At 41.7% G+C, this 27,830-nt stretch overlaps 1 protein-coding gene across 5 annotated transcripts in view; it reads right to left on the reverse strand.

The window, feature by feature from the left end:
• Positions 1 to 27,830, reverse strand: part of LOC137623217 (FK506-binding protein 15-like) — a 176,189-nt gene that overhangs the window by 105,252 nt on the left and 43,107 nt on the right. For all 5 annotated transcript variants that reach the window (XM_068353933.1, XM_068353935.1, XM_068353936.1 and 2 more), the window contains exons 5-8: positions 19,474 to 19,632; positions 17,102 to 17,221; positions 16,595 to 16,751; positions 12,035 to 12,177 (exon numbers count right to left, since the gene is read on the reverse strand). In XM_068353933.1, the coding sequence (XP_068210034.1) occupies positions 12,035 to 12,177; positions 16,595 to 16,751; positions 17,102 to 17,221; positions 19,474 to 19,632 (579 nt within the window). The remainder of the gene's footprint in view (positions 1 to 12,034; positions 12,178 to 16,594; positions 16,752 to 17,101; positions 17,222 to 19,473; positions 19,633 to 27,830) is intronic.

Here is a 27,830-nt window from a genome sequence, read left to right on the forward strand (position 1 = left end):
CACATCTGGATTATCTTATCCGAGCAAAGTACATTATGTGATGGCAGCAGGCTCCAAGCTCAAGTGCATTGTGCTCTTGTGTCAAGTCTTTCGCCGAGTCCTTGCTGTAACTTAGCACTGCAATTGCTTAAGCAATGAACAGTGGAGAAAGGTCTATCTCTAGCAAGCAGAACCTCTGATGTTGAAAGAGAGGAGCAGGATTTACTCGCTTAACTGGGGCTTAAGGAGTTCTTTTAGTCTGAGAAAAAGGACTTATTCCTGAAAAAGTTTAGCAATGAAAAAAATGAAGACATCATTATAAAGGTGGGTTAGAAGCACCAATCAATGGACTAATATTAATCCTGCCCTCATAATTATTACTACCATTATCAATTGGTAAGCTACAACCCTAGTTTGAAAAGTAGGTGTCATGTTGCCCCTGGAGGTCAATGAACTCACTCATGTGTGGAAAGACCTTGGCAATCATACAACCAGTATTGAAAATCTGTGATTACGAAGGTACTGGCCTAAAGTCGGGTGCTGTAGGCCCGATAATTTTCTCTATGTACTTCGAAAAATCCTATTTCCCCTTAAGGTATTCACAGACCAGTCTGAGAGTGGAATGGGTCGATACCCTGTAGAGGAAGAAGGGACAAGAGCATTGACTGGGCTCCCATTTGGAGATAAGAACATGAGAGCCAGAAGCAGTTCAGAGGCTAAAGGGACACCAAAGGCCTTATGCTTTGGAAAGTAAACATGAGAGTTCAACACCAAGCTGCGCCACAGGATTGCCTATCCTTGGTTAGAGAGGAGCCTTGCTGACAATTGCTCGAGCATGATGAAGCATTCCAAATTTGGTACAGGCTCTGAGATAGGACCTGAGATGTTACCCATTTCAATTCCCTATCACAAGAACGAGCTGGAAGGTCTGACATCTGAGACAATCATGGAGTATGTAAAGATCGCATGGTGTAGACCAGTCTCTGAGCATGGAAGATCTAAGTCGGGGAACAGTCTCGGAGCAGAGGAAGTCCTCGAAGCATTAAAAGGTTCCAACGCATTAGAATAAATCTAAGCTGGGAGCATTGGGATGGAACACGTAACAGATGACAGGAGACCTAGTTCCCTGGTGACTCTAAAAGTAAAAACCACCCCAGGAATGAGCAAGAGTATCAATCGTGTGGTTTCCAATTACAAGGTTCTCATTAATGTTGTTCCTGATTGCATGGTGTCATGGGTCACTTAAATGCTAGAGTGGGCACTGGAGAGGTAGAAGGTGTCATTGGGAAGTATGGCGTATCAGGTGAAAATGAGAGTAGTGAGAGACTGGTACATCTGTGAGTTGAGCAAGAGATGGTGATAAGATCTAGCTTTTTCAAAAAGAAAGATAAAAACAAGTATACATGGGTAAGAGTGGCAAATGGAAGAGTGGTAGAAAGGGCGTTAATGGATCATGTGTTGATAACTAAAAGAATGTTTGGAAGATTGAAAGACGTGCACGTGTTTAGGGGTATGGCTAATGGTATGTCTGATCATTTTTTGGTGGAAAGAAAACTATTTGTAGCAAAAGAGTGGAGAAATGGAGTAGGTGGATGTAAAAGGGAGCTAATGAGGATTAAAGAGCTAATAAAACCGGGGGTAAAAATTATATTTTCATATTAAAATAAATTTTTGAATATACTTACCCGGTGGATATATATGTAGCTAACGTCTCCAACGGTCGGCAGATTCAAAACTCGCGGGCGATCACGGTGTTGGTTTGCTGGGTGTACACTAGTGCCACCACTCGGCAGGATACTAACACTATTCCCAAAATATCCAGTTCTTCTCAGCCCGTAGGGTCTCTAGAGGGGCGGAGGGGGGGCATTGATTTATATATATCCACTGGGTAAGTATATTCAAAACTTTATTTTAAAATGAAAATATCATTTTTAAATATTTAACTTAGCCAGTGGATATATATGTAGCTGATTCACACCCTTGGTGGAGGGTAAGAGACCAGTATTAAACATTGTAGGAATATATAGCTCAAGAGTTTTGACAATAAAAACAAACTTAAGTATTAGTACCTGATAAGGAAGCTGACTTTGATGATACTCTGCCTCATTAGTCCGCTATCCTTATGAAGCCCAGCGATCCACTCAGGGGGCTGAAAGACCTCTAGGAGCTGTCATATATGGGGTGAACCCCCCTATGACAGGACCTCAACAATACCATTGATCTGGGCGCTCTCAAGAAACAAGTTTGATCACCCGCCAAATCAAAAGATTGCGGAAGACTATCTTAGTCTCCACATACAACCCCCAAAAAAATAGTTTCAAGAGAAAAATAAAGGTATTGCGATTAAGGGAATGTAGTGGTAGAACCTTCACCCACTACTGCACTCGCTGCTACGAATGGTCCCAACGTGTAGCAGTCCTCATAAAGAGTCTGGACATTCTTTAATAATGTGAAGTGAACACAGATTTACTCCTCCAAAAGGTTACATTCATAATGATTCGTAAGGAACGATTTTGCTTAAAAGCCATCGACGTTGCCACAGCTCGGACTTCATGAGTCTTCACTTTCAATAACCGAAGGTCAGCCTCACTGCAGTGAGCGTGAGCCTCTCTAATGAAGTGTCTGAAAAAATACGATAAGGTATTCTTAGACATCGGTAAGGAGGGTTTCTTGACCGAACACAATAAAGATTCAGATTCACCACATAAATTATTTGGTTCTGTCAAAGTAAAATTTAAGTGTTCTCACAGGTCAAAGGACACTCTCTATCTTGTTACCAACCACATCTGACAGGTTGGGATCTCAAAAGATTTAGGCCATGGATGGGAAGGACGCTCATTCTTGGCTAAGAAACAAAGCTGCAAAGAGCATGCTGCCTTAACAGTTAAGAAGTTGACGTTCTTACTGAAGGCATGAACCTCACTAACTCTTTTTACAGCATCAAGACTCACTAAGAAAAGTGTCTTCAGAGTAAGATCTTTAAAAGAAGTAAAGTGCAAAGGTTCAAAATTTCTCAGACATCAGAAATTTAAGGACACATCCAGGTTCCAAGCTGGCGTCATTACCCCATGCTTCTTGGAAGTCTCGAAAGACTTGAGAAGGTCTTGAAGGACTTTATTGCTCGAGCGGTCTAGGTCCCTGTGTCTGAACACTGTAGCTAATATGCTCCTGTAACCTTTAATGGTAGAGGCAGAAAGGTTACGTACATTCCTAAGGTGTAGCAGGAAGTCAGCGATTTGAGCTATAGAGGTATAGGACGAGGAAAAGGAGGTGGCCTTACACCAATCTCGAAATACCTCTCATATAGACTTGTAGAACCTGATTGTAGAGGATCTCCTTTTTCTAGTAATTGCTCTAGCTGCCTCCTTCGAAAAACCCTCGAGCTCTAGAGAGTATTTGATAGTCTGAAGGCAGTTAGATGAAGCGTGTGGAGGCATTGATGGAACCTCTTTATTGAGAAGATCCAACCGCCTTGGCAGGCTTCTTGGAAAGACCACCATTCACTGATGTACCTCGGTGAACCATTCTCTTGATGGTCAGAGGGGAGCAACCAACATTAACTTGGTCCCTACATGAGAGGCGAACTTCTGTAGAACTTTGTAAATGATCTTGAATGGGGGAAACCCATACACCTCCAGGTGAGACTAGACCAGTAAGAATGCATCAACGTGAACTGCCTCTGGATCTGGAACTGGAAAGCAGTAAGAAGGAAGCCCCTTCGTTATTAAGGTTGCGAACAGTTCTATGGACGGACGTTCCCATATCCGCCATAGTTTCTCGTACAACTTCTGATGAAGAGTCCATTCCGTGGGAATGACTTGGCTTCTTCTGCTTAGGCCGTTTGCCATCACGTTCCTTTCTCCCTGAATAAACCTTGTAAGAAAGGTGATGTTTCTTTCCTTCGTCCAAACTAGGATATCCTTTGCATTCAAGTAAAGGGACTGTGAGAGGGTCCAGCCTTGCTTAGCGATGCAGTCTAACGCTGTGGTGTTGTTTGCGTTCACCTGTACCACTTTGTTTCGAATCAGTCTTTGAAACTATGCAGGGCCAAAAGAACTGCTAGAATCTCCTTCTGGTTGATATGAAACTTTACGTGGTCTTTGGTCCAAAAGCCCGAGCACTCTAGAGTGTCTAGTGTTGCTCCCCACCCCGCTTCCGAAGCGTCTGAGAACAACACATAGTCTGTGTTCTTGTGGGCAAGAGAGAGACCTTCCTGAAGTCTGAGATTGACATCCCACCATTTCAGGCAAGTCATGATCGTTTCTGGAAGTGGAAAGGACACTTCTTCTAAGCCCTTCTCCCTGTCCCAATGGTGGTTGAGGTGAAAATGGAGAGGACGAAGATTGAGTCTACCTAGGGAGACAAACTGCTCCAAAGACGAGTGTGTTCCCAGTGGACTCATCCACATCCTTGCATAGCAACTGCTCCTTTTTCGATAAAGATGCATCTTTAAGAAAGCTTGCTCGAGTGTTAATGGTGATGGAAAAGCCCGAAAAACTAGACTCCGAATCTCCATCCTCAAATAGAGAATAGTTTGAGATGGGGTCAGTTCAGACTTCTCCTAGTTACTAGGAGACCTAAATCCTTCGCTAGGGTCAAGGTCCATCTGAGGTCCTTCAGACAGTGAATGAAGTATGACGCCCTGAGAGGCTCTGACACCTGTCGAGTGCAGGAAGCTCGCCACGTTCCGCTTGAGCTTCATGAACACAAGAGAAGCAGTACTGAGACCGAAGAACAGAGCTTGAAATTGGAACACTTCCTTCCCATACACGATCCTTAGATATAGTTGGAAGGTCGGATGGATAGGGATATGGAAGTAAGCGCCCTGGAATTGAGTGAGGCCATCCAATCGCTTTCCATTACTGCTGCAAGCACAGACTTGGAAGTTTCCAAAGAGAACTTTGTTTTCAGGATAAACACATTGAGCGCGCTCACGTCCAGCACTGGTCTCCAATCTCCTGAGTTCTTTGGAACTAGGCAGAGGAGGTTGTAAAAGCTTAGAGACTGAAGGTTTAGAAAACTTCACCACAATTCCCTTCTCTAGCAAGAGAGCCACTTGTAGGTGCAAAGTTTGTCTTCTTGCTTCCTCTCGTTATCTGGTAGAGAGATCTATCGGCTTTTGGACAAGAGGAGGTTTCTTAACAAAAGGTATAATGTACCTTTCCTTCAACAAGAGGACAGACCATTGGTCTGCTCCTGTTCCTTCCTAAGCCTGCCAGAAGATCTTCAATCCGGTTGGAGGGAAGGCAAAGATTGACTTACTAAGACTTCTTATAGTCTTCAACCATTCTCTCAGCAAACGTAAAAACTCTCTTAGAATACCGAGAGAGCACGAATTTAGTAAAAGAGGGAGCTCTGGCAGCCAACCCAAAATGAATTCTGAAGGAGGCGAGCGTGGAGCAGCAGGAACAAACTGCGAAGAAAAAACTTCCTTAAAAACAGTCATGATCTTCTTAAGATATAAAGATTGTTAGGCAGATCTATGTTCCTCTACTTCAGACAAGATACCCAAAGGTACTGCTGGAAAGGAGAAATATCCTCTTCATTCTCAGAATAAACTTCATCCGGAAGTCTATGTCTCTACTTGGTTGAGAGCTATTAAGAAGTCGCGATGGAAAAGCTTGACAACTAGCATCAACCTGTCGATGAAGAACAGGTAGAGGTTGAAGGACGACGTCACGTCGGGACTGCATCGACGTCACGTTGTGACTGCAGTGTCTTAAGTTCAACGTCACGTCATGACTGCAGTTCGACGTCACGGTTGGACTATAAGGACTGACGTTCGACGTCACGTCAGGATTTACGATCAGTATATCACTTGACAGCAAGGTTAATACTAGGGCTCACGTCAGCGTGACTTAAAGCCTCACACTTAGATTATTGATGAACTGAGACACGCTTAGCGGAACCGTGATGCTCCGCAAGTAAGGGTTCCTGTCGAACAGGAGCAGGACCGTAGCCTGCATTAAGGTGGACAGCTTAGACTGGATGTCCTGCAAAACACTAAAGTTAGGATCTTGAACACAAGGATCAGACCGTGACGTTGGGAACGTCAGCACTAATAATGGGAGTAGCAGCACTCAAGTCACGTCTGGAACAACCAGATAAAACAACGGCACCGTGACTCTATGCAGGAGCCTTCGGAGCCACAAAATCTGACGTTAAAAAAGAACGTTTAGCAGGCGAACCTTCCTCTGATGAAGGTATACGTTCCGGGCTGCTCCAGTAACTGCAGCCAAGGCATTGAATTAGTTCTAAAGGATCCAATTTCCTCTTAAGAGGTCGTGAAACCTGACGTCAGGATTTCTTACTATCATGAACGTCATCGGAGGACGAGGAGAACTTAGTCTCGTCTCTCTTATAATAAGGACGATCGAGAGGAGCAACGTCTGCAACTCGTGAGGGAACGTCTGTTCGTGTTTTAATACCTATCGCTCCCTTTGGTCTTGTGACATTCCTTCTCCCAGGGGTTGGGGAGCTTGAAAAAGGTCTCGGACTGGGTGAGCGGCAAGTACGAACAGACGAACCCTCCACAACACTGAACATGTTATTCGCACTTTTTTACACTGACACTCGCATCTTTTAATAATTTCACATCGGACATGAATAAAGCTGATTTCTACTGTAGCAAGCAATTCTCCCTTAAGTCAAAAGGTTAGAATTGCGAATTATGTCCTTTAGTGTAAACTCATTAGTACATATTTATATCACACATGTAGAAATTAATAAACACATACATACTGTATATATAAATAAAAGTGAAATATATAAAGTAAAAGTTAAAAAGGATCAGTGACTTAGGACGAGACTAAAAAACTAGATTGCTAAGGACTACGTTTTCTCTCTTTCTCTCCATGTACAGTGACTTGGGACGAGAACAACAAACTAGAATGCGAAGGACTACGTTTTATCTCTCTCTCTCTCTTTCTCTCCCTGTACAGTGAATTGGGATGAGAATAAAAAACTAGATCGTGAAGAACTACGTTTTCTCTCCCTCTCTCCTTATACAGTGACTTGGGACGAGAAAAAATATCTGAATCGAGAAGAAAAACGTTTCTCACTCTCTATCTACCTGTATAGTGACTTGGGACGAGAAAAAAGATTTGGATCGTTCTTTCTCTCTCTCTCTCTTGATACGAGAGTAATGCTCACTCACTCTCCGTCAATAAAAGGTTATTTGACTAAAGAAAAATACTAAAAGCACTGAGAAATTTCAAAATAACATGTTCCTTTTATTTATTATTTAAAAAACTTCAGTTTGTAAGAAGAATGAACTAAACGTCAAAATCTCATGCAAAGTGAAATCGTGATTTTCTCTCTCTGTCGTAATGATAGAATGCAAACTGCGTAGCATAAATAAACTTAATGCTAGTTCATCTTTGAAAACAGATCGAAGACTATTCAAAAGAAAATTTAAAAAAAAAAAACCAAAACTCACTTAAAATATTTTCTAAAATTATTCATGTCATCGATCCATAAAAATACAAAATTTCTCTCGGTATTTAGTAGAAATGGAGTGAGGATCGATGAGGCCTACGTAAGGCGGGCGAGATATAAAAATATAGAGGTATATCTATAAATATCAACAAGAATCTATATCGTGATAAAATAAATACTAAAAACTAAAAGCCTTTCACACACTTCCCATACACTGGGGGAAAGGTCGGCCATATTCTCTCTCTCTATCGTGGAAAATCTAGAGAGAGATAAAAAAAGCAAGGGTAAAAATTTTTCTCTCCTTTCAAAAAGATTTTCTCTTGAAGAACTTTATTGTTTGAGAAAAATTTGAAAGAATATCCAACACAGCGAAAGCCAAAAAACCATTAATAAGTACTTCACCAATTGTTGAAAACTTTAGGTTTAGCACGAGCGGAGAACCAATGTTGACTCTGAACTCGGCAGAGAAGAACTGAATATTTTGGGAATAGGGTTAGTATCCTGCCGAGTGGTGGCGCTAGTGTACACCCAGCAAACCAACACCGTGATCGCCCGCGAGTTTTGAATCTGCCGACCGTCGGAGACGTTAGCTACATATATATCCACCGGCTAAGTTGAATATTTAAAAAGTAAATATCAAGAAAAGTTGAAAATGGCATATGACAAAGTGAAAGTAAGAGAAACTGGTAATTTAGAGGAGTGGAAGTTAGTAAAAGAAAATTTTGTTGGGATTGCAAGTGATGTGTGTGGCAAGAAGTTTGTTGGAGGCGGCATGAGGAAGGGCAGTGAATGGTGGAATGAATGAGTGAATGTAAAAGTGGAAGAGAAAAAGAGGGTTTTTGAAGAATGGCTGCAGAGAAATAGTGTTGAAAAGTATGAAAGATATAGAGAAAAATGTGGAAGTAAAGTGCAAGGTAAGTGAGGCAAAGAGGGCAGCTGACCTGAGGTGGGGTCAGGGATTGGGTCGTTCATATGAAGAGAATAAGAAGAAGTTTTGGTAAGAAGTGAAGAGAGTAAAGAAGGCTGGTTTAAGAATTGAAGAGACAGTGAAAGCTGGAAATGGAAGGTTGTTAAAAGGAGAGGAGCCAAGGAAAAGGTGGGTGGAGTATTTAGAAAGTTTACTGAATGTTGAGGATAATAGGGAGGCAGATATGATTGCTCTTACAGGTGTTGAGGTGCCAGTGATGGGAGATGAGAATGAGAGAAAAATTACAAGGGAGGAAGTGAGGAGAGCACTAGAAGAAACGAGAGTAGGAAAAGCATCTGGTATGGATGGTGTGAGAACTGAGATGTTGAAGGAAAGGGGTGTGACTGTACTTGAATGGTTGGTGAGATTGTTTAATATGTGTTTTGTGTTGTCAATGATACCAGTAGATTGGGTTTGTGCGTGTATTGTACCACTATAGAAGGGTAAGGGAGATGTGCATGAGTGTTGTAATTCAAGGGGTATTAGTTTGTTGAGTGTAGTTGGAAAAGTATGGTAGAGTATTGATTAATAGGATTAAGGATAAAACAGAGAATGCAATCTTAGAAGTACAGGGTGGTTTTAGATGAGGTAGGGGTTGTATGAATCAGATTTTCACAGTTAGGCAGATATGCGAGAAATATTTAGCAAAAGGTAAGGATGTGTACGTTGCGTTTATGGATCTGAAGAAAGCGTATAAGAGTTGATAGGGAAGCAATGTGGAATGTGATGAAGTTGTATGGAGTTGGTGGAAGGTTGCTACAAGCAGTGAAAAGTTTCTACAAAGGTATTAAAGCATGTGTTACGATAGGAAATGAAGTGAGCAATTGGTTTCTGGTGAGAGTGGGCCTGAGACAGGGATGTGTGATATCACCATGGTTGTTTAACTTGTAAGTTGATGGAGTGGTGAGAGAGGTGAATGCTCAAGTGCTTGGATGAGGATTGAAACTGGTAGACGAGAATGATCATGAATGGGAGGTAAATCAGTTGTTTGCGGATGATACTGTGCTGGTTGTGGACGCGGAAGTGAAGCTTGGCCGATTAGTGACAGAATTTGGAAGGGTGTGTGAGAGAAGGAAGTTGAGAGTTAATGTGGGTAAGAGTAAGGTTATGAGATGTACGAGAAGGGAAGATGGTGCGAGGTTGAATGTCATGTTGAATGGAGAGTTACTTGAGGAGGTGGATCAGTTTAAGTACTTGGGGTCTGTTGTTGCGCCAAATGGAGGAGTGGAAGCAGATGTACGTCAGTGAGTGAATGAAGGATGCAAAGTGTTGGGGCAGTTAAGGGAGTAGTAAAAAATAGAGGGTTGGGCATGAATGTAAAGAGAGTTCTGTATGAGAAAGTGATTGTACTAATTGTGATGTATGGATCGGAGTTGTGGGGAATGAAAGTGACGGAGAGACAGAAATTGAATGTGTTTGAGATGAAGTGCCTAAGGAGTATGGCTGGTGTATCTCGAGTAGATAGGGTTAGGAACAAAGTAGTGAGGGTGAGAATGGGTGTAAGAAATGAGTTAGCAGCTAGAGTGGATATGAATGTGTTGAGGTGGTTTGGCCATGTCAAGAGAATGGAAAATGGCTGTCTGCTAAAGAAGGTGATGAATGCAAGAGTTGATGGGAGAAGTACAAGAGGAAGGCCAAGGTTTCGGTGGATGGATGGAGTGAAGGAAGCTCTGGGTGATAGGAGGATAGATGTGAGAGAGGCAAAAGAGCGTGCTAGAAATAGGAATGAATGGCGAGCGATTGTGACGCAGTTCCGGCAGGCCCTGCTGCTGCCTCTGGTGCCTTGGATGACCACGGAGGTAGTAGCAGTAGGGGATTCAGCATTATGAAGCTTCATCTGTGGTGGATGATGTGGGAGAGTGGGCTGTGTCACCCTAGTAGTACCAGCCGAACTCGGTTGAGTCCCTTGTCATGCTGGGAGGAGCGTAGAGAGGAGACGTCCCCTTTTCAATTTCATTTGCTTGATGTCGGCTACCCCCCAAAATTGGGGGAAGTGCCTTGGTATAGGTATGTATGTATTACTAGATAAGCCACAACCTAGCTGGAAAAGCAAGATGCTATAAGCCCAAGGGCTCCAACAGGGAAAAATAGCCCAGCGAGGAAAGGAAAAGACGAAATAAATAAACGATATAAGAAACGTAATGAAAATTAGCATAAAATATTTTAAAAACATTAATAACATTAAAACAGATACTGTATTTGATATCAAAACTATAAAAGCACTTATGTCAGCCTGTTCAACATGAAATCATTCGCTGCGAGTTGGAACTTTTGAAGTTCTACAGATTCAACTACCCGTTTAGGAAGATAATTCCACAACTTGGTCATAGCTGGAATAAAACTTCTAGAGCACTGTGTAGTATTGAGCCTTATGATGGAGAAGGCCTGATTATTAGAATTAACTACATACCTAGTATTACGAACAGGATGGAACTGTCCAGGAAGATCTGAATGTAAAGGATGGTCAGAATTATAAAAAATCTTATGCAACATGCATAATGAACTAATTGAACGACAGTGGCAGAGATTAATATCTTCATCAGGAATAAGAAATTTAATAGAACGTAAGTTCCTGTCCAACAAATTAAGATAAGAATCAGCAGCTGAAGACCAGACAGGTGAACAATACTCGAAACAAGGTAAAATTAAAGAATTAAAACACTTCTTCAGAATAGATTGATCACCAAAAATCTTGAAAGACTTTCTCAGTAAGCCAATTTTGTGTCCAATTGCAGAAGACACAGACCTAATGTGTTTCTTAAAGGTAAATTTGCTGTCAAGAATCACACTTGAAATTTTAAGAGAGTCATATAAAGTTAAAGAAACATTATCAATGCTGAGTTCCGGATGTTGAGGAGCCACGGTCTTTGACCTACTTACAATCATACTTTGAGTTTTGTTAGGATTCAATTTCATACCCCCACAATTTGCACCATGCACTAATTTTAGCTAGATCTCTATTAAGGGATTCAGCAACCCCAGATCTACATTCAGGAGATGGAATTGATGCAAAGAGTAGTATCATCTGCATATGCAACAAGCTTGTTTTCTAGACCAAACCACATGTCATGTGTATAAAGTATGAGAAGTAATGGGCCAAGAACACTACCCTGAGGAACACCAGATATCACATTCCTATACTCACTATGGTGCCCATCAACTACAACTCTTTGCGACCTATTGCTTAAAAATTCAACAATTATGCTACGAAACAACCCACCCCCTCCCAACTGTTTCAGTTTGAAAACAAGGGCCTCATGATTAACACGGTCAAAGGCAGCACTAAAATCAAGGCCAATCATACAAACTTCCTGACCATAATCAAGGGACTTCTGTACAGCATGGTTCCCGATGATGTGGTTTCCGATTGCAAGGCCATAAATACATGCATACTCGACAGCAGCCGAATAAAAAATGAAGCTCTTTCAGCTGGGGAAGGGGGCAGGGCTTACCCGCACCCTTCACCAGCTGGTTACCCACCAGTTAAAAAGTTTTAACGACTATCACCTGGTGACGCTGAATCAATCTCCCTAATTAAAGTGAGAGGGATTGTAAGTAGCATAGGAACAAATATGAATTCTAATTGATAACACAGTACAATAAAAAACAAAAACAAAAAAAATCTACATTCAATGTAATCAGGAACCTTACCACTTCACTTTCCGAATCAGTAGGAGGGTGTCTTGAATTCACCAACCCTGATGGAAGCAGAGCATGTCCCATTCGTGCCATCCGTGATACGATGGCTGCCTTAGAACGTGGAGCACTCTCATTATCAATACTGCTTTCAGTATCTGTAGAAAATCTGAATGGTTAATTTGTAAAAAGAAAAATAATACCCACACTTAATGATATTTAATACAGTAAAATTTCAAATACTAATAGAGAAATCCCATAATGGATCTTAGATCTTATCTATTTTCAAATAGCTTTAGGGTAGGTTAAATTATGACCTACTACCTTACGATATAACCATAAAGCATTACAATATCCTCAATTACCTCTCAATGTAGCAATAAGGACAAAATTAACAGTCAATTTTCATTCAAAATGAATTTGTTATCAACCCCATTTATCATGAGGAAATATTACATGGTAGAATATTCCAAAAGTTCTGCTTCATGGATAAATAATGTTGCATGCTCAGCTAATCCTCTGACACTATGCATTATTTCTCATTCAGTTGGCACTTTTTAGTATGTACAACTCTCACCTTAGTGAATTCATTGTAATTCATCTCATCTTTTCCTTTTTTCTTAATTATTTTGTCTTATTTTTCCAGTTTTATAGTTTGCACATTGTAGTTTTTATGTAGTGGCAACAATGGCGGTTATTCTTCACAGCAGGGTTACTATGCATATTTTAGTACAAGTATTTGTTTTTGTGTTTAAAAATGATATTTACTCAAGTTCTGATTTCCTCTCTCTTAGGTGTTTTTCAATACAACATATAAACGATCATTCCTTGCAAGTGTTTTTCTACCTCGCAAACCAGGCGAGCTGTTAAGTTATGGAGAACCACTAACTAATCTCTATACTCAAAGTCGTTGATGTACTGCTTACCCAAGGCTGATCCAGCAACTTGGGGAATAAACATTAATACTGTTTTGTACAGTAACTCAAGCTACAGATATCAAAGAACAAGATGATTATCATAGCTCCTCTTTGACCAAGCAAGAGCCGTTTCCAGTCAGGCCAGTCTAACCTTTGACGAGTAGGTAATACGTTGGCCAAAACACCAGCGACCCATTGAGATACTACAGCTAGAGAGTTACTGGGTCCTTTGACTGGTCAGACAGTACCCTCATTGGATCCTTCTCTCTGGTTATGGCTCATTTCATCTTTGTTGACATATACACAGAATGGTCTTTACTTACTTACTTTGATGGCTGCTTTTCCGGTCCCATAAAGCAGGGGAACCCCACTCTCTACAGGACCTCCACTGTCGTTTTACCTTGTTCGTTCAGAGTATTTAACATTTCATATCGCGTATTGTTCATTTACTCTTAAATCATCACTGTCAAAAGATTCATGAAATAAGAGTGTCTTCAGTTTCCTCTTGAAAGCCTTAATGTCTTCAATCATTCGAATGTTTCGTGGGAGCTTATTATATAGTCTTGGGGCTGCATGTTTAAAGGATCTGGAGCCTACAGCAGACATATATCTAGGTTCCAATAGTTTGAAGCCATCTGTAACTATTCTCGTGTCGATACGATTTGTTGGCTGCGCAATATGTATCAGTTCTCTCAAGTAGTTTGGACGCCTGGTTCTGATAACTTGGTGGGTTATTGTACATATTTTAAATTCAATACTCGCTTTAATCGGCAGCCAGTGTAAATCGATTAGTAGAGGGGTGATCCTTTCTCTAGGTAGGACACCTTTTATCAGTCTTGCTCCTGGCCTATTCTCTACACATTCTCCTCTTTCCTCATACACTTGGCAACACTGAAATTATCAAACATTTCTTCTCTCAAGAGGTTAACTACTGCACTGTAATTTTTCAGTGGCCACTTTCCTCTTGGTAACGGTAGAAGACTCTCTAGCTATAGTAAGAAGCTCTTTTAAGAGGAAACTCCAAAATCAAACCATTGTTCTCTCGTCTTGGGTAGTGCTATAGCCTCTGTACCATGATCTTCCACGGTCTTGGGTTAGAGATCGCTTGCTTGAGGGTACACTCAAACGCACCTTTCTATATTGTTTCTCTTCCTCTTGTATTTTCAAGTTTTTATAGTTTATTTGTGAAAGATTTGTTCTAATGTTATTATTGTTCATAAACTTCTCTTGTAGGTTTTATTATTTCCTTTTCTCACTGTTGGAGCCCTTGGGCTTATAGCATCCTGCTTTTCCAACTATGGTTGTAGCTTAACAAGTAGTAGTAATAATAATAACTGACACAGAGAGAGAGAGAGAGAGAGAGAGAGAGAGAGAGAGAGAGAGATTTGGGGGGGAGGGCCTTATGGAGTAAGGAGTTGCTATAGCAACATCATCATCATCTAACCTTTACCCAGGAAAGGGTTAAAGTTTACATCATGATGCAACAAACACAATACAGTGGAACCTCTACATACGAATTTAATCCGTTCCAGAACCAACTTCGGATGTAGAAAATGTTCGGTTGTCGAAACAAATTTTCCCATAAGAATACATTGAAATAGGATTAATCCGTGGTTGAGCCCAAAAACCTATGATAACTTCTTAATAAACTACTACACATAATTTTCCCATGAGAATAATGAACACTAAATTAGATAATAGACATGTAAATAAGAAGAATAGACATGTAAATAAGAAGAATTAGCAAAAAATGATGAATAAGAAACGGGTTTTTAGCGTCACTTTACCTTAGAAACTCCAGCGCAGGTGTTGTTAGTCTTGCTACGCAGAGAGGAGACGGACGGGCGGCGAGGAGGTAGAGAGGTTAACTACGATAAACGTACACTACCGTAACTTATTCTAACTTACACTAAGTGAACTTTAACATAACTTAGCTTTTTTTTTATATAATTTATATTTTTTTTTACATTTTCTTTTTTTCTTTTTGATGATTAATTTTAATCACTTTCACTCTCTACACTTAAAATTGATTGAATTTTTTTCTCTTCACTCTTTGCTGTTTTCTTTGAACCACTTCCTTCCTCTTCATCACGAGTTCGCTTCGTAGTTTTTTTAAAGAAGCTATCGATAGAAAGTTGCTTGGTACAGCTTTTCAGAATGTTTCGAAAATAAGTTAGGGAAACATCATCAAACTGCGCAGCTACACGACAAACCTGCAATTTCTTTGGATGGTATTTGTCGATGAAGTCGACCACGTCTTGATATTTTCCTAACACCTCTTTTATTTGCGCGGAACTTATTGCAAGTCCACTCATACGGACGCCACGCTCATGCTTTTCAATAATTCCTTGCTTTACTTCTATAGAAAGCATTCCCTTATTCCTTTTCTCACCACTACCACTACCACTTGCGAAACTAAGCCTTTTAGGACCCATGATTTTCGTAAAATACCGTAAAAGGATGAATGTAAAAAATCACGATTAAAACACAATTAATAGCAGAACGCACAGGGCACAACCACATAAAGCCAACGAGAACAGAGGACTGACCCAAGCCACGCTAATTGAGGGTCCCTCCGAGGTTGAAGTGCTGCCTTCTATTGGCGGAAATAAAAAACACATCAGGCGCTATGAGCACCGACTACGCGTACGAGTATTGTTTACTTCGGGTGTCGAAAAAAAAATTCGGGTGTAGAGTAGGAATGTGTTCGAATTGTACTTCGCGTGTCGAAAAATTCGGATACAACCGGTACGACGAAAATTGCTACTTCGTGTGTCGAAATAAAATTCGGGTGTAGAGTAAAAAATTTGCTCGAATTTTACTTCGGATGTTGGAAAATTCGGATGTAGATACGTTCGCGTGTAGAGGTTCCACTGTACTTCCACACTTATAAATCTACTTCAAGAATAATGACTTTTCAACTTTCTTAATTTCCAAAAGAAAATTGTCCTCACTTTCTGTCAAGGATTAAAATTCAGCTTTTTCTACCCTCATCATTCTTCAAAGCAAGGATTTAGGTATTTAGCGTTTCCAACCTGCTTTGCCTTTTTGTCTAGTCGTTTCTAAAACCTTTACTGAGACCTACCAACCCGGTGCTTGGCCATAGTATTGGGAAGCTTAACCAAGATTCCTTACAAGCCTCTTCAAGAATATTCATTCCTAAATTTGACTCTAAAATCTGTGTTCCATTGCCTCTGCCCCTTTACAATGTTACCAAGTTCTGACAACAGTTACACATTCAAAGAACTGGATGTCTATGAGACTCTCTTTTCACATGACCTGTATACTCAATATACAGGGATGAACAATCAGCAAATAGTTCTTTCCTTCCCTGTTATCATGTAAAAATGAGACTCGACTCTTTAGATCAATGCATTTTGATAATCAATGTTTTACTGTAAACTCACAGAGCATATATAAAGTACATTAAAAACTAAAATATGCATGTCTCAAGACTCCCAATCAAATTTACAAGTAAAAATCAAATCTTGAGTAAATTGCTGTGTTAATTTTATTTTAAAGCCATCATCATTATTAGAAGTACCCCATTAGTGAAACAAATTAAATACTTTCCTAATATTCTAAAAAAACTACATAATGCAAAGTATCACCAAATAATATCCAGAATATATCCAATAGAAGTCAATCGTCTTTTTACCTTCGGGTAGCATATTTAGGCTTCTGTTCGAACTTGACATATCTTGATGATGGTGTTGAAGTTCTACTTGTGGTGTACTTCGACCAGATTGATCACCACCACCCTTCTGCTTGACACGCTCAACTATTACATCGTAGAAAATAACTGAAGTATTATCCTGTAAGACAAATACTAAATTACACTATCTCATTTGCCTGCACATAAGTGGGATATGCTACAATAAAGCATTTATTATTTTCTTTCAAAACCTGCATTATGTCTAACTTTATGAAAGCAAATAAATGCCTTCCTCAAGGATCTATTATAAAATATCCATACAGTACTATACTATACTGTAAAATACTTGCAAAACAGACTTTGATGGTCAAAAAGGAAGAAGTAAAATTTTACTAAATGAATAGCCAACAGCATATATCATAACCCCTAACCATTAATATGTCAACAAAATAACATTAAAATAATGACAATCAACACAAATAAATCTAATGAGACATAACATTCACTTACTTTCCCACTTGACATAAAGACAAGCCGCCGACTGTTCTTCTGCATTCCTAGTAGTTTTTGTTCCCAATTACTTGATCCTTCTTTTAGCTTAACTCTATGACCAGACTTGGATTCTTCAACCTTGGTACAATAAAAGACTTTGGATAAATGATATTTCAAACACTACCTCTCAATCTTTCCTTTCAGGTATCTTTTTATATCTGTTTTCTGAAAAATATTTCTAATATTTTACATTCTAAATATATGATTTTGAGACCCAATAATATATATAAAAAATCTGTAATGACTGTAAGAATACCAGGCCATTTATAAATATTTATCAACTTGAAGTGAATTTTACAATTCTTAATCATATCAAGAGATCTAATAGAAAATCTCAAGAATAAAACAGGATCTGCAGCATAACAAAAACCTTCCTCATCATTGACAAAACTTAAATGTATGGATTTGGTGCGAATTTTTTTCTTATAAAATTTATTGTTGCTATTCTTGTTGTGAAGCACTTTAACACTGCCACTGTGTCAGCTTCTAGTCTATCAGAGGGGAGAGACCAGAATGAAATATAGTTTGAAAGGTTTTTCATGTAGATGGAAAGAAACTACAAGAAGTAAATTGTAATTAGGGCTAAAGGGATACCGAAAAGAGCCCTAGTATGGAGCTTTCTGGAATTAGTAGTTATGAGTTTCATATGCAATTTACTCAAATTGGTATATTCGTAGAAGAAAAGCCTGGCAGCAGTGCCTTTAGGCAAAGCAATGATTCCAGCTCAACCTCCCCTGTTTTGAGACCTAGACTTACTCCTGAAGTTTTAATTTGCAGTTCTACAGTATTGTATTGGTCACACAGTACATTAGGACGTCTATGGCGTCTTCACAAGCCTCACTCTCTCAAATTTCTTCCTATCGTTCTATTGCAAAACCCTTGCCTTGCAGTGATCCAGTCAACTCAATATAACCATCAAATTCCAAGATTGAAGACCAGACAGATTGTTTGGATTCTATCAATCCTCCAGATACATGAAACCTTTTTATATAGTAGCCTACCACCATTGATTATGTGACCTATCTTATGGATCTAGTGGAACATGGTAAAAAATTGCTAAGAAGTCTTTTAATTATTAGTTGGAGCTGAAAAGTTGCATCATATTTAGGATCGTAATGGGATTCGGCCTCATGTATGATCGGCTACTAGCACATCTAGAAATTTTGCCTGACATAGGAGCAAGTATCTCAACAGCTGAAAAAAGTCCTTTGCCTAGCAGAGGTGCAGAAGGGTACACCTAGTAGTAAACAAAATGGAAATTCTAAAGTTTCAATTTCATATAACAAGAAATTTTGCTCCAAGCTGGGTCAGCATCTGCCCCAAGATGAAAATTTCTTGTTCTCTCCCCTGCAAATTGCCTCCCCCTTTCAAAACTCTCACATCATCTTGATGGCAACAACTTAGCTGATGACCGACACATTCATCGCTTGCTTTCCAGTTCTCGTAGTCGCAAATCCAATCAGTCTCTTGATACCACTGATCAGCAGGGAGGAGGGGGGGTATGTATACGAACATCACATAAGAATATAAAAATACCAAATTTCATCCATAAAATTCTGTTTATTTTTATGATATTGCTGAATCCCATATTCAAATGAAGGTGGTAGATGGAAGGAAAGAGATGGTAAACTAACAATCTACGGTATATTCACAGATATAACTACCACTCTAGATAGTTTAAAAGGTAACAAATCCTGACCCAAAGTAAACCCAATCACTCAAATTTCTAGGTTGGATTCCAAATCTATATCCAGTAACCTGTATCAAATAAAACCAATACAGAAAGTTATTGAAAAGGTTAAATTACTTTACTTTTATAATCTCTAATCAAAGCAGTCAACTAATAGCTGATATAACTTCTTCAAAAGAAGAGCAATGTACATTCCTTCATACACAAACCAAACACTGCAGCTGCCATAATTTTACATGACACAAAGCCAGAAAAAAATTAAAATCAAATTGTCATTAGTTCAAAATGAACTACCAAACTTTTATTTGTAACACAGGGGGAGATAAGGATGTCATAAGACACTAGTGACGAAATGAATTGCAAGGCAACAGGTAAATAAATGGTCATTTTATCGACTAGGTAAATTGCTATCAATCGCCAGATGGCATGGTGGTTCCAAGAGAGGGAGGCATTTTACAAGGGGAGAGAGCAGGAATTTTTTTTTGTTTTGAGACAGACGTTGACAGAGCTTTGAGTGAAAGCAATATGAACATCAGGGGGTGTTTCATAAATAAAAAATACAGGTTTCCCAGCATAAACTATACAATACTGTACGTTTAAAGTACAAAACGCTTAAATTTTTAATCCATGCTATCTTTACCTGTTCACTCTTCTTTCCATTGGCTATATTCCATTTGGAATATGATATTTGTGCATGATCACCCTCCTTCAATGTTGGACCATCACCAGAGACAATGTCTTGCATCAGATACTGCCCACTATTCCCCGTTAGCGTAGACATGGCTCGGCAGATGCCAACCTTAAGAAAATTTTATGCTATATTAATTGCTGATAAAAACATATTAACAAAATAGAGATAACATTTCAGATAAACTTTACTTTTAAAAAAATAGTAACAAACTACCCTTTTTGGGCTCTGGCCATGTCGTCCTGATGGAAGGTTCCTTTAAGTAGCTTCCTAGGGTATATTTGACTACAGTGATATTCCCAGAGAATTTAACTTGCGGTCTCCAGAATTATAACTCCTGGCGTGAATATCCTTAAAGTTTTCCTTTTAGGATATCGCATAATATCAGGGGACGTATTCTTGACATGCCACATAGCAATCTGCACCCCGCATAGCGTTTACGCTTCGAGTGGAAAAGTGGCAAAATAAAAGAGGAGCCGTTATAAAGTTCCCTTCCTCCATTACTGTTTGAGTACCCCGATGGCACTATAATCGTCGCCATCTTTATTCCTTTTTCTGTAGCAGTCTCGCTCGCTGGTTTTCCCAGTGCTCTCTCGTTATTAGGATTTATTATGCAATCTCCAGCCTCCTCTGCCTCTGGAAAGTTGAGTATTTGATTCTTATGCTGTATAAATTTAGCTCTGGACGTAAAGTGAAAGATTGAATCGAATTAATCTGATTTTTTGGCAGAGCTATTGCCTACACGGGAGGCGTCTTCGGCGCTGTCGTTCGTAACGCAGGAGTTATTTAGTTAGCCAGAACGACTTTCCCGGTATAATAGCTTAAATAAATATAATTAGTTATTTAGTCTTTATTGCTAGGAATTGGATATATTATGCCGATAGTATTCACATTAGTTTCGGCGAATTAGGTAGCCGATCTTGTTGACGCTAGGCTTCTTAGCCTAGGCATTTTAGTTTACTCTCTTGCATGATATAATAAGTGTTCCTGGTGTTATTAAAATTAAATAAAGATAGATAAAAGGCAATTTATACATGTAAGATATATGGAGAGCATATAAAATTTCCTCTTCTAAGATAGTATACGAGAAAGCTTCGATGAGTTAAGTAGTCAATCTCACTGTCGCTAGGCTAGTAGCCTAGGGGCTTTAGTATACTTTCATACAATCAACCCAGTTACCCTCATATATAGGGTAATCCATCCTTCCCTCTGAGTGTAGCCTATGGCTACAATCCTAGTTGATCTTGTCTCGAATTATCATTCAGGCAAGACTAGGCTAGGGTTTTTCTGCCCCTTCACCTAGCTACTAATGGTGAGCTTTGGGTTTGGGTAAGAACCTTAGAGTACTTGTCGTATGCCGGCAACTGGTTGACAGGGTGTATGTACTCCCCTGTTAGGCCTTGTTGGTTGGCATAGGAGGCTTTGCCTCCCTAAATTGCACTTGAAGGGCTCATGTGATCCCCCTTCTCCCAGTGGTTTATTCGACTAGTCCTATGCTTGCAGACCCTAGGCTGAAAAATGGAGTTTTTATGATAAAACAGTTTTATGAATAGAACTTACCTGGCAGTTATATATATATAGCTAATGTCTTTATTTTCGGCAGAATTTTTCAAAACGCAGCAACTGCCTTGTGGTGGTTGGGCGGTTAGGTGATTAACAAACCTTACAGGGTGGTACAAGGAATCATTCCCGTTTTCTGTTCTTCAGTTCATCTATGCCCGACCTGTCTCCTGAGGGGAGGAGGGTGGGCCTTAGAATATATATAACTGCCAGGTAAGTATTCATAAAACTTTGTTTTATCATAATAACTCCATTTTTATGAATAAAACTTACCTGGCAGTTATATATATATATATATATATAGCTGATTAACACATTTGGAGGAGGGTGATAGACAGTAAACATCGTTGGGGAAACAACTAAAAAAGTTGGATAAAAAACACCTTGATTCCCTACCTGCTAAGGTAGCTGACTTCAAAGGTTCCTGCCTCTTGAGTCGCTTTCCCTTAGGAATTGCAGGAAGGTTTCTTGGAAAGTCCATCAACATGTCCACCACCTCCGAGAACCATTCCCTCGTTAGCCAGAAAGGAGCTACCAGGATCATTCGTCCCGAATCGAGGAGGGCGAATTTCCTGACTACCAGGTTGATGATCTTGAACAGGGGAAAGGCATATGTGTCCATCCCCGTCAAATCCATCAAAAAGGCGTCCATTGCTATAGCCTCCTTGTCCGGAACCAGGGAGCAATAGATGGGGATCCTCTTGCTCAAGTAGGAGGCAAAAAGGTCTATTAGGGGTCTCCCCCACAGCCTCCAGAGACTCTGATAGACCTGTTGGTTGAGGATCCATTCTGTGGGAAGGACCTGCCCTTTCCTGCTGAGCATGTCCGCCCTCACATTCCTCTGTCCCTGTACAAACCTCGTCAGCAGATCTACCTTGTTCTCCTTTGCCCAAAGAAGGAGATCCCTTGGTGTTTCGAACAGGGACAGAGATTGAGTCCCCCCTTGTTTTCTGATGTACACAAGAGCTGTGGTGTCGTCTGAGTTGACCTCCACAATCTTCCCAGGCACAGTCTTTGAAGGCCTTTAGCCCCAAAAAAATGGCCATCAGCTCCTTGTTGTTGATGTGCCATTCCAACTGATTTCCTTCCCAAGAGCCTGAGACCTCCTTGCTTCCTAGTGTTGCCCCCCAACCTGACTCTGACGCGTCTGAAAACAACATTAGGTCTGGGTTCTTCTTGTGTAAGGAGATCCCTTCCCCCAACAAGGCTGGATCCAGCCACCACTTCAGAAGACCCTTGACTTCTGCTGGAATGGGGAAGGAAAAGAAGTCTTCCTGCGTCTTTCTGTTCCACGTTTTCGAAAGAAAGTGCTGTAGAGGCCTTAGATGGAGTCTCCCCAGTGAGACAAACTGCTCAAGAGAGGAGAGAGTTCCCAGCAAACTCATCCACTCCTTCGCTGAGCACCTCTTCTTGTCCAGGAAACTTCGGACTTTTTCGAGACACTTGGTCTGTCTTTCCTGTGAGGGAGAAGCCTGAAAAAGAACTGAATTCAGAACTATCCCCAAATAGAGAATAGTCTGATTCGGCTTGATCTGAGACTTCTCCCTGTTGATGACCAGGCCTAAATCTTGAGCCATCATAAAAGTCTTTCGTAAATCCTCCAGACATTTCTCCTTCGATCATGAACGAATCAGCCAATCGTCCAGACAGAAAGATATCCTTATTCCCTCTTGATGCAGCCAGCCTGACACATTCGCCATTATCCTGGTGAACACTTGAGGAGCCGTGCTGAGACCGAAGCAAAGTGCTCTGAATTGGAAGCACTTGCCCTGCATTACAAATCTCAGGTACTTCCTGAAGTTGGATGGATGGGGACGTGGAAATAAGCGTCCTGCAAATCGAGGGACACCATCCAGTCCCCTGGACGTACTGATGCCAGCACAGACTGAGTCGTCTCCATGGAGAACTTTGTCTTCTCCACAAAGACGTTCAGAGAACTGACATCCAGGACGGGTCTCCATCCGCCCGAGTTCTTGGGCACTAGAAACAGGAGATTGTAAAAGCCTGGGGAGGATAGTTCCCGAACCGGTTCTATCGCTCCCTTGTCTAGCATTTGGTCGACTAGGTCTAGGAGGGCCTTCTGCTTCCCCGGATCTGTGTACTGGGCTACTAAGGCCAGCGGAGTATCTGCGAGAGGAGGTTTCTTCAGAAAGGGGATCTTTTATCCTTCCTTGATGACTGAGAGGGACCAGGTGTCCGCCCCTCTTCTCTCCCAAGACTACCAAAAACCTGACAGTCTTGCGCCTACTGTCTGGAGGAGATGAATTTCATTTTCTGGAGCGAGCTCTAAACGAACCTCGGTTCGATCTTGGTCCTGACTCTTGCCTTCTTCCTCTAAAATCTGGTCTTGAAGTAGCCCTGCCCCAAAAGGGCTGCTGGAATTTCTTTTCCTCCCGTTTCGAAGAAGGAGCGGCTGCTTAGGGCTTACGAGGCGAAGGAGATAATAGGTCTTGGGTGGCTTTTTGGGCCAGCAAAAGCATAATGTCTCTCACCAGGGTCTCGGGAAAAAGATGTTGAGACAGGGGAGCGTAAAGAAACTCAGACTTCTGCGCAATGGTAACAGACCTTGAAGCAAGAGAGCAAAGCAGGGCCCTCTTCTTTAGGATTCCAGCTGAGAACAGCAAAGCCAACTCATTCGCCCCATCTCTGAGGGCCTTGTCCATACAGGACATAATACTGGTTAGGTCCCGAGTTCCTTCCATCTGGTCAGTCTTCCTTGCCAGAGTCCCTAGCGACCAGTCTAGAAAACTAAAAACCTTAAAGGCTCTAAAAATACCTTTGACGAGATGATCCAGCTCCGACATCGACCCCATGACCTTGGCTGAGTTGAGAGCATGCCTTCTAGCTGAGTCCACTAAGCCAGAGAAGTCACCCTTGGAGGAGGAAGGAACTCCCAGACCCAAAGGTTCCCCAGACTCATACCACATACCAGCCTTTGAAGCAAGACGAGCTGGTGGAAACGAGAAGGAAGTCTTAACTGCTTGTCTCCGTTCCTTCATCCAGTCATCAATCTTCGTAAGAGCCTTCTTTGCAGAAATAGACAGCTTCATCTTGATGAAGGCCGACTGTTTCTTGGCCTTCTTTCTGTTAAATTGGGATTGAGGAGATTTCGGAGCAGCAGGTTGAAATTCCTCTCCATAAAGTTCCAGAAGGGAGCGAGAGAGAACTTTGTAATCTCCGGCAGCGTCAGCAGGTTTATCATCGTCATCAGAGACCTCCTCGAGGTCTTGATCCACATCTGCAACATTCTTCGAACGAGAAGAAGGCTCCTTAGAAACAGACAAAGGCAAATCAAAGGAATCGTCCTGCAAAAGAGGGCTTGCGTCCTGGCGCCGAGCGTAGGTGTCGTCCTGGCGCCGGAAAGAGGTATCGTCCTGGTGCCGAGCGCTAGAAGAGTCCTTGGAACGAGAGGCCGTATCGTCCTGAGGAAGCAGGCTGGTATCGTCCTGGCGCCGAGAGCAAGAGGCAGAGTCGTCCTGGCGTCAAGAATGAGAGGCGGTATCGTCCTGGCGTCGTGAACGAGAGGCGGTATCGTCCTGGTGTCATAAACGAGAGGTGGTATCATCCTGGCATCGTGAACGAGAGGCGGTATCATTCTGGCGTCGTGAACGTGAGGCGGTATCGTCCTGGCGTCGAGAACGAGAGGCAGTATCGTCCTGGTGTCGAGAACGAGAGGCGGTATCGTCCTGGCGACGAGAGGAGGTATCGTCCTGGCGACGAGAGGAAGTATCGTCCTGCGTAAGCATACCGTTATCGTCCTGGCGCCGAGAGAGAGAGGAGGTATCGTCCTGGTGCCGAGCAGTAGAGGAAGCAGAACGGTGTCGTGTCTTCGACGAAGAGAGTAAGGTTTCCTTAGGAGAAGAACTCCGTTCCCTCTTACATTCTTAATAGGCAAAGAGTCGTCTTTACATCTATCTGACTGGGCGTGAGGGCGGCTAAACGCTTGCACTAACGTAAAAAGTTGTTCCTGCATGACAGACATAAAGGATTTAGCAACTTCTGCTGGGTCTTGCAGTCCCGAAGGGGAGGGCTGACGAATAACACTCGTAGAAGGGGAAGGATCTTCGGCTGTAATATCCTGACTTGCGGGCTTAGACTTCGTCCTTTTCACAGGTACGGAGTCGAAATCGTCCTCCGACAGACAAGGTTCATGACTGCTAGAACCGGGAGAGAAAGAACGAGACAGTTCGTCGCAGTTCCATCTCCTCTTAGTAGGTCTTGACGCTTCAAACTTCCATTTATGTCTGGGAGAATTCGGAGAAAAAATTAACACATCAGACACGTCTTTTCCGTGACGGTCAAGAACAGCCTGGGAATCGGCAACAGGACTGTCTGAGGCGACGGTTGACCGAGGGTACGTACCTCTCACCCTCTTTCGGTTGTCTACGTACCTTCTCCCTTGGTCCTGGAAGCTTGGTAGAGGTCTAGGCCTAGGGTAATGACAGGTTCGATCAGTCGCCACCTCCACTGCACTTTCACAAGCACTAAAATCACTTTCACTATTCTTACCTTTAAAGGCCGCAAGTTGTTCTTTAATGGCCTTCAACTCGGCAGCCATCCTAGCGTACCGAGGGTCATCCGCAGATACGGATCCTGTAGAAGGGGCAGGAGTTACTAACTTAAGGGAAGGATCAACTTCCAAAGAGGAATTGATTATAGGCTCAAAGGATAAATCTACACTAAGTTCGTCTTCCTTTCCACTAACAGACTTAGATTTAGACCTAGAAGCTCTCCTAACTCTATCGAGCTCTAGTTTACGCACATAGCGCTTCATAATAAAACAGTCCTTTTCATGCAAAACCTTACATTCCCTGCACCTATTATTAAGGGCACATTCAAAACCCCTACAATTCAAACACATGGTGTGAGGATCTACCGCCATTTTCGGTAATCTCACCTTACATTCCTCATTCCCACAGACACGGAATTGAATTTTATCACTCATAATGATAACAGCAAAAAAGCAAAGAAATAACAAAAACACGATTGCCAAATCCCCAAATCAGTGTACTTCACCAAATAGCAGACTGGTACAGCAAAACAGGGAAAGCGGAGAAAAACTCTTAATGACGGACCAACGTGTTAGCGATCTGGCCGGCAGAGATGAACTGAAGAACAGAAAACGGGAATGATTCCTTGTACCACCCTGTAAGGGTTGTTAACCACCTAACCACCCAACCACCACAAGGCGGTTGCCGCGTTTTGAAAAATTCTGCTGAAAGTAGAGACATTAGCTATATATATATATAACTGCCAGGTAAGTTCTATTCATAAAAATAGAGATTATTCTGCTGCCTAGGATGACGCCGGCATGGGAACTCCGTTTCTCTATGTTAAGGGTGTCGGCTAGATGATGCCGGCCCCCTTACTGTATTGGCAGACCCTAGGCTGGGGATCGATTTCTCCGGCCGCCTAGGATGGCGCCGATACTGAAACAGAGCTTCCTCAAGGTGTGGTAGGGCCGACATGCTGCTGGCTCCTCTCACACCTTATACAGGACCTTTTCCCCTCCCCATTCTGTCCTTTGGTGATGGACTAGCCATCACATCCCTGTGGCCGTTGTTATACAATCGCGCTGATTGCCTGCAGTTTGTAGGGCCGGCTTGGGCTTCTGCTTGTATGGCCTAGTCGTGTAGCTTCCCTATCGGACATGGGCTACGGGATAGCTATAGCGGCAGGTCTAGCTGCTGGCAGAAGTCCCACTTACTTTAGAGTGTTCTTCAGTCCTCCCTTGGTCTGCCATTCACATCCTATGCCGGCAGGGATCGGCGACGGAGGTGGATGGGTGGAAGCTTGATTATCTTATATTCTCCCCCCTTCCATTAGAACCCTCATTCCAGAGGAAGGAAGTGAGACAGTGCTCTTACATCCCCCTTCACTCCTTGCTTTCTCTCTCACACTTTTAACTAGTGCCGCCAGGTACTAACCTAACTGGCGGCTCCCGGCCACTAACCTTGCCGGCAAGATGTGAGCTAGACTTGTGGACCGACAGCCATTGATTCACTATCACATCTGACTTAGCCAGCAACAGCCCGCCAAGTCTGGTATACCGGCCACTACCATATCACATTGAATGCTGCCTGGGATAGTGTGCCGACAGCCGGCGACCCGCCAGCATCCGGCAAGCCGCCAGCATCTGGCAAGCCGCCAGCAGTCCGGGAGGTCGCCGGACATAAAAATGATCAATATTGTGTCAGTTGAATCATGCCTTAGGGACTAGCCTTGCTGGCTACATGCCAGCGGCAACTATGGTATATGTATATACAGTAGCAAGTATATCTGTAGTATAGAGCATACTGCAGACAGAAAACTATGGTATAAAAGTATACAGTAGTTAAATTTTCCAACATACTCTGTGTCCAGGCACAGTCTATTGTTAAGACCTCATAAGATTGGGAAAGGAATTCCCCTTCTATATACTGATAGATGACCTTTTGGAAGTGAGTGTTAGTTACACTTTTCTATCCTTATAGGCTAGACTCTTCCACGAGGCCTCCTGAGGAGGATAACCCTAGGGTTAATTTTGAGGGATGTCACAGCAATTGCCCGGGCGGGAAACACACGTGTCTTTCCTAATTAATTTCTAACTTACCTTTCCTAAGTTATATGCAATATAATAAAATGGAAAATATTACAATAATATTTATTAGTTTATCTAGTGAGATAGACTACTTTATACTCATTTTATTTTCCTCTCTTTACAGGAGGGCCATGTGAAGTGCGGCAGCGTCTTTTGCAATGTGCGTAGC

The sequence above is a fragment of the Palaemon carinicauda genome, chromosome 30, assembly GCF_036898095.1.
Source record: "Palaemon carinicauda isolate YSFRI2023 chromosome 30, ASM3689809v2, whole genome shotgun sequence".
NCBI classification, from domain to species: Eukaryota; Metazoa; Arthropoda; class Malacostraca; order Decapoda; family Palaemonidae; genus Palaemon; species Palaemon carinicauda.